Consider the following 8,074-nt stretch of genomic DNA (forward strand, 5'->3'; position numbering starts at 1 on the left):
ACCTACAGCCCATTGAGGGACGCCCAGATTAGGGTTTCCCACTCCCCCTTGTGCTCTCCTCCTTATAAATAGAGCCAGCAGCCATCAGAATGAGGTTGGGTTTTGTTTAGATGCAAGATAGCTGCTGCTTCTTCCTTGTAAACGCGTGTGTCGACTAGACCACCCGATTTGCTTGTTTCAAGACCCCAACTTGTGATTCAGATTCAGCCTTTGGCTTAAATCCATGAGTTATTTGCTTGTTCATCTTGTTCTTGCTTATTCTCGGTTGCTTGCAGGTTCATGGTGTTCTTGGCACGGCAAGAACATCACAATCGGAGCCGGTGTACCTGTTGCTAAGGCGCAGCAACCTTGTGGTCGTTGTAGTCGGACAGCCAACGTCGAATCCACCCCAAATCGAGTTTATCCACACTCACCAAAAGATCAGGAACAACCCCTTGTCCCATCATGTGGTATCAGAGAGCAAGGTTCTTTGGTGAGTGATTTACCGTTCATTACTTTACCTATAGTCCAGAAATATAAAAATAGGATAGAACTGAAATTCCAAACACAAGTTTGAGCCTTGCTGATCTGCTTAGTTCTTTGCTTGTTGAGTTTGTGGTTTACATCGTGGTGTCAAGTGCTGGTTCTTAGGTTCTAATCCTTTAGAGTTTCGAGTTCTTGTCACGTTTCAGTCACCACACAATTCGTTGTTGCCTTTCCCCCCACATCAGCCGCTGCAATCTCCACCAATACCACCACAACCAGCAGCAAAAGCACCGCTGCTTTCTCGATCTTTTCGCTGAAACCCTCACCACCATCACCTTCAGCCGCGCCTACACAAACACTACCTTATGCACCTGTCGTTTTGGTGCAAATCTGAGTACACTCAGTTCTGAAAATAAGAGAGTTCAAATTGCATATTTGTACTACTTGTTGCAATCCTTATCCCTAGTAAAAGAAAGTCTATGCTACTTGCTGCATTCTTGTTATAATCATATTGCAAAAGTTCAGTTTGTGCTACTTGTCGAAAAGAAAAGAAAAGAAAAGAAAAGAAAAGAAAAGAAAAGAAAAGAAAAGAAAAGAAAAGAAAAGAAAAGAAAAGAAAAAGAAAATAGAAAAGAAAAAGAACGGAAAAGGAGGAAAGAAAGAAAGAAAGAAAAAAGAAGGGTTAAGTTGATGCTATTTACTCTCATCATTTCCATTGTTTGCTACTGTCCGGTGACAACATTTGTGTCTAGGCTCGCGTCTCTAGCACGGGTTAGCCTAGGACCAGCACGGTACTATCTTTGAACACTTATTCAACTTGCATTGACTAACGTGGTTCCAGCTGTACCTTGATTTTTTAAGCCACCTACAGCTCCACAAATTATCTACAACGTCACAGGGTTCTACTTGCTACTACTTGTGTTGTTCTTGTCGTCGCCAACACCATCTGCATAGCAAGGTAAGGACTTGTAAGAACTCGGTTGCACATGCTGAGAGAATGAAAATTGTTGCCACCTAATTTAGTTAGTTGGTAGGACATATTTTCTTGTGATTCCCTTGCTACATACTAACCATGGCAGGAGAAGGTGAAAGGACCCCTCCACAATCACCTCGATCAAAAGCCTTGCTGCAACACTTTGAACGCAAAGTGAGGCTCCATGCTGAACACCTTGATGAGGATGTTCGTGTCACCAATGAGCGCCTTGGTCAATTGGAGACGGCTCAGATTGAGACCAACACCAAGTTGGCTTCCTTGGAAGGCACTCTTGGTTCTGTTAATACATCTCTTGTAGGTGTCTTGGAGCGATTGGAGAGGATGGAACAGAATCGCTGTGATGGTTTCGAACGACGCAATCACAACAACAACAACACCATGGGCAGTGCTGCTGGTCATGATGAAGAAGAATATGCAGTGGACACTGAGCTTGATGAGGAGCTGAATGGTCATCGACGCATCGAACAACATCGCCGCCACCATGAGACAGGTCCTCGCCGACCACGGCAAGAGGTACGTGCCGATGACTCATTTGGCAAGATTAAATTCACCATACCTGCTTTTGATGGGAGGTATAATCCTGATATGTACCTTAGTTGGGAATTAGCTGTTGATCAGAAATTTACTTGCCATGATTTCCCTGAGGACAAACGTGTTAGGGCTGCAACTAGTGAGTTTACTGACTTTGCCTCTGTTTGGTGGTCTGAATACCATCGTAAGAACCCAAATAACACACCAACTTGGGATGCTTTGAAACGGGTCATGCGGGCCAGATTTGTTCCTTCTTATTATTCCCGTGATCTTTTACATAAGTTGCAACAATTGAGGCAAGGATCCAAATCTGTAGAAGAGTACTATCAAGAGCTACAAATGGGTATGCTTCGTTGCGGGCTAGAGGAAAATGAGGATGGTGCCATAGCTAGATTTATGGGTGGGCTTAACCGGGAGATTCAGGATATTCTAGCTTATAAGGAATATAATTCTGTCAATCGTTTATTTCACCTTGCTTGTAAAGCTGAACGAGAAGTGCAGGGACGACGAGCTAGCATGAGGGCTAACATTCCTGTAGGTCGTGCTAGCCCGTGGACACCCTCCAATGCTGCTGCACCGTCAACGCGTGCACCCCCACAATCTTCCTCAACCATCAAGCTACGCTCCTCTACAACAAATTCTGTACCATGCCCAAGTGAACCAACTAGAGGAGCAACGGCTACATCTGCCAAGAGTTCATCCTCGGTGGTATCCACGGGGAGAACAAGGGATATTCAGTGCCTACGCTGCAAAGGATATGGCCACGTACGCAAGGACTGCCCAAGCACACGTGTGATGGTTGTGCGAGCTGATGGTGGGTATTCCTCTGCTAGTGATTTTGATGAAGAAACATATGCTTTGCTTGCTGCTAACAATGTAGCGGAAGGAGATGATTTCCAACAAGACGAAGAGCACATTGGGGCTGAAGCTGCTGAGCACTATGAGAGCCTCGTGGTGCAGCGGGTGCTAAGTGCCCAAATGGAGAGGGCTGAGCAAAATCAGCACCACACTTTGTTTCAAACCAAGTGTGTGATCAAGGAACGCTCTTGCCGTGTGATCATAGATGGAGGAAGCTGCAACAACTTGGCAAGTGCTGAAATGGTGGAGAAGCTTTCGTTGAGCACAAAACCACACCCGCAGCCTTACTACATTCAGTGGCTTAACAGCAGCGGCAAGGTGAAGGTAACCCGATTGGTAAGGGTAGAGTTTGCCATTGGTTCTTATCATGATTCCTTTAACTGCGATGTTGTGCCTATGCAAGCATGCTCTATGTTGTTAGGTAGACCATGGCAGTTTGATAAAGATTCCTTGCACTTTGGTAAAACAAATCAATACTCTTTTGTGCATAATGACAAGAAGATTGTGTTGCACCCCATGTCCCCTGAGGCTATTCTAAGAGATGAACTTGCTAGAGCTAGCAAACTTAAGAATCAGGCTGTTGCTAGTGAAAATCAGATTGTCGCTAATGAACTTGAGAAACATAAGAAGAAGTCTAGCAAATCTGTTCATCATAATAAAAATGAGATCAAGCTGAAAGGCTCTTGTTACTTTGCGACCAAATCTGATATGGATGAGATTGATGCTAGTACTACTGTTTGCTATGCTTTGGTTTGCAAAGAAACTTTATTTTCACTTGAAGATACATCTATTTCTTTGCCTCCTGCTATCACTAATCTTTTGCAGGAGTATGCCGATGTTTTTCCAATGGAGGTACCACCGGGGCTGCCACCAATTCGAGGGATTGAACACCAGATTGACCTCATCCCTGGGGCTTCCTTGCCTAATCGTGCGCCGTATAGGACCAACCCGGACGAGACAAAAGAGATTCAGAGACAAGTACAAGAATTGCTCAACAAAGGTTATGTGCGTGAGTCTCTTAGCCCTTGTGCCGTTCCCGTGCTTTTAGTTCCTAAGAAGGATGGATCATGGCGCATGTGTGTTGATTGTAGAGCGATAAACAACATCACAATCAGATATCGTCATCCTATTCCAAGGTTAGATGATATGCTTGATGAATTGAGTGGCTCAATTGTGTTCTCTAAAATTGATTTGCGTAGTGGTTACCACCAGATTCGTATGAAGCTAGGAGATGAATGGAAAACAGCGTTTAAAACTAAGTTTGGTTTATATGAATGGCTTGTCATGCCCTTTGGATTGACTAATGCACCCAGCACTTTCATGAGATTAATGAACGAGGTTTTACGCTCTTTTATTGGCAGATTCGTGGTGGTATACTTTGATGACATCTTGATATATAGTAGATCATTAGAGGAACATCTTGATCATTTGCGTGCCGTTTTCAATGCTCTACGGGATGCACACTTGTTTGGCAATCTTGAGAAGTGCACCTTTTGCACAGATCGAGTTTCTTTTCTTGGATATGTTGTGACACCGCAGGGAATCGAAGTTGATCAAGCCAAGGTTGAGGCCATACACAGCTGGCCTGTTCCCTGCACGGTCACACAAGTGCGGAGTTTTCTAGGACTTGCTGGTTTCTACCGTCGATTTGTGAAGGACTTCAGCACCATTGCAGCCCCACTGCATGACTCACCAAGAAGGGTGCAACCTTCACTTGGGCTGCAACCCAACAGGATGCTTTCAACACGCTCAAAGATAAGTTAACTCATGCACCTTTACTCCAACTTCCTGATTTCAACAAAACCTTTGAGCTTGAATGTGATGCTAGTGGAATTGGGTTGGGTGGTGTGCTGTTACAAGAGGGGAAACCTGTGGCGTATTTCAGTGAAAAGTTGAGTGGCCCTAGTTTGAACTATTCTACTTATGATAAGGAATTGCTTGCTCTAGTTCGGACTTTGGAAACATGGCAGCATTATTTGTGGCCCAAAGAGTTTGTCATACATTCTGATCATGAATCTTTGAAACACATCCGTAGTCAAGCAAAACTGAACCGTAGACATGCCAAGTGGGTTGAATTCATCGAGTCCTTTCCTTATGTCATCAAACACAAAAAGGGGAAGGAAAATATAATTGCTGATGCTTTGTCTAGACGTTACACCATGCTTTCACAACTTGACTTTAAAATCTTTGGTTTGGAAACTATTAAGGAACAATATGCACATGACAATGATTTCAAAGATGTATTGCTGAATTGCCAAGAGGGGAAAACATGGAACAGATTCGTCCTTACCGACGGGTTTGTCTTTAGAGCTAACAAGCTATGCATTCCAGCTAGCTCTGTGCGTTTGTTATTGTTGCAGGAAGCGCATGGAGGAGGACTCATGGGACATTTTGGTGTGAAAAAGACAGAGGACATCCTTGCTGGTCATTTCTTTTGGCCCAAGATGAGGAGAGACGTGGAGAGGTTCGTTGCTCGCTGCACAACATGCCAGAAAGCTAAGTCACGCCTTAATCCTCATGGTTTATACATGCCTCTTCCTGTTCCAAGTGCACCGTGGGAAGATATTTCAATGGACTTTGTTTTAGGACTGCCTAGAACAAAGAAGGGGAGGGATAGTGTGTTTGTTGTTGTGGACAGATTTTCTAAAATGGCACATTTCATACCATGTCATAAGAGTTATGATGCTACACATGTTGCTGATTTGTTCTTTCGTGAGATTGTTCGATTGCACGGTGTGCCTAACACCATTGTTTCTGATCGGGATGCAAAATTTCTTAGTCATTTTTGGAGAACTTTGTGGGCTAAGCTAGGGACTAAGCTTTTATTTTCCACTACTTGTCATCCCCAAACCGATGGACAAACTGAGGTTGTCAATAGAACATTATCTACTTTGCTTAGGGCTGTTTTGAAAAAGAACATAAAAATGTGGGAAGAGTGCTTGCCTCATGTTGAGTTTGCTTATAATCGTTCACAGCATTCTACCACTAAGAAAAGCCCTTTTGAGATTGTTTATGGGTTTGTGCCACGTGCTCCTATTGATTTGTTACCTCTTCCGACCTCGGAGCGAGTGAACTTTGATGCTAAACAACGTGCTGAACTGATCTTAAAATTGCATGAAACCACTAAAGAGAAAATAGAGTGCATGAACGCAAAGTATAAACTAGCTGGTAGCAAAGGGAAGAAACATGTCATTTTTGAACCTGGTGATCTAGTTTGGCTCCATTTGAGAAAAGATAGGTTCCCTGATTTGTGAAAGTCTAAGTTGCTGCCTAGAGCCGATGGTCCTTTTAAAGTGTTAGAAAGGATTAATGATAATGCGTACAAACTTGAGCTACCTGCAGCTTTTGGGGTTAGCCCCACTTTTAACATTGCAGATTTGAAACCATATTTGGGAGAAGAGGATGAACTAGAGTCGAGGATGACTCAAATGCAAGAAGGGGAGGATGATGAGGACATCCCTTCCATTGATACAACCACACCTGCTGCACAACAAGGTCCGATAACAAGAGCTCGAGCACGACAACTTAATTATCAGGTAAAGTCGTTCCTCGCTGTTCATACAAACTCGTCTCAGAATTGGATGCTACTAAATCATGGTGATGATTGTCTTATTCTTAGGAATGTTGGTCAAGACCCCATTGCCTCATGTTTAGACCCCATGATGAGGATGGAGCAGCCGAACAAGTGGGAATCATCATTAATGGGGCGCTCAGCTCATCTCGAGACAGCAGGAAACACTCCATCAAAAGTACCATAACTCCTTGATACGAGATCCAATGAAGCTGGTTTTTGACTTGTTGGAAAGAGCGCGTCGTCCTCTTTCACATGGGTCCAACTCCACTATCAGAATCTACAGAATCTGTGCGCAGCAAGCCAAAGGACGCACAGACCTACAGCCCATTGAGGGACGCCCAGATTAGGGTTTCCCACTCCCCCTTGTGCTCTCCTCCTTATAAATAGAGCCAGCAGCCATCAGAATGAGGTTGGGTTTTGTTTAGATGCAAGATAGCTGCTGCTTCTTCCTTGTAAACGCGTGTGTCGACTAGACCACCCGATTTGCTTGTTTCAAGACCCCAACTTGTGATTCAGATTCAGCCTTTGGCTTAAATCCGTGAGTTATTTGCTTGTTCATCTTGTTCTTGCTTGTTCTCGGTTGCTTGCAGGTTCATGGTGTTCTTGGCACGGCAAGAACATCACAATCGGAGCCGGTGTACCTGTTGCTAAGGCGCAGCAACCTTGTGGTCGTTGTAGTCGGACAGCCAACGTCGAATCCACCCCAAATCGAGTTTATCCACACTCACCAAAAGATCAGGAACAACCCCTTGTCCCATCACAAGGTCTCTAGGTTGGACTTTTTAATCAGTCAAACAGAGTCACTCTAGAGGTCATCCTAAAGTCAAACCTCCACCTAGAGGGCAATTTAGTCATTTTGATCCACATGAACAATGTCCCATCAATTACCCTAAGTGTAGTTAAGGTGTATCAGACCATAATTAACCACTCTACACAAGTGCTACACCAACTTCTAAGTATCACATGTGATGAAACAACAAAACACTCAATTTACCCTAATGTTGCAATTCCATGTTTCACATGTTTCATAACTTTGTTGTAATTTTAAACTTGTCATATTACTACCATGTTGCCATGTTTCAAGGTATGAGAAACTCATGTTGCATTTACATGTGGCACTAACTACCATTCACAATCAATCAAGTATGAAACAAACATAATTGAGAATGTTGCATATACATGTTTCAGTAATAATGACATGATGAGGTAGATGATGCACATGTTTATGAAATGAGATGCAATTTTGTGGGAGCCAAACACCTAGGGTGTTACAAGAAAGGTGCACGGTTTGTGTCAAACGTACCATTGGATCGGAAATCATTTTAGACGCACCCGATGGAACTCCTAGGTGACATGGGTCATGTGGAATCTCACTTCATTCTGTTTGAAGACAGTGTTAGTGTCGGTGCAAGATGGGTGCATGGTTTGCGCTAGATGTACCATAGGCTTACAAATCATTTTGGACGCAACCGATGGAACTCCTAGGTGACGTGGGTCATGTGGAATCTCACTTCTTTCCGTTTGGAGACAGTGTTGGTGTCGGTTAGGTGACGTGGGTCATATGGAATCTCACTTCATTCCATTTGGAGACAGTGTTAGTGTCGGTGCAAGATGGGTGCATGGTTTGCGCTAGATGTACCATAGGCTTACAA

At 43.7% G+C, this 8,074-nt stretch overlaps 1 protein-coding gene across 1 annotated transcript; it reads left to right on the forward strand.

Moving 5' to 3' along the window:
• Window positions 1–1,441: 1,441 nt before the first annotated feature.
• LOC136543894 (uncharacterized) lies at window positions 1,442–4,612 on the forward strand. The gene is made up of 3 exons (XM_066536220.1): window positions 1,442–4,071; window positions 4,210–4,219; window positions 4,388–4,612. Exons 1-3 carry the CDS (start codon window positions 1,538–1,540, stop codon window positions 4,610–4,612), a joined length of 2,769 nt encoding a protein of 922 aa, XP_066392317.1. The 5' UTR covers window positions 1,442–1,537.
• Window positions 4,613–8,074: the final 3,462 nt, after the last annotated feature.

The sequence above is a fragment of the Miscanthus floridulus genome, chromosome 3 (genome assembly GCF_019320115.1).
Source record: "Miscanthus floridulus cultivar M001 chromosome 3, ASM1932011v1, whole genome shotgun sequence".
Taxonomy (NCBI): Eukaryota; Viridiplantae; Streptophyta; class Magnoliopsida; order Poales; family Poaceae; genus Miscanthus; species Miscanthus floridulus.

What these genes read in the sequence shown, in the direction of transcription:
- LOC136543894 (XM_066536220.1), top strand. Translation starts at nt 1,538, where the DNA reads ATGGCAGGAGAAGGTGAAAGGACCCCTCCACAATCACCTCGATCAAAA.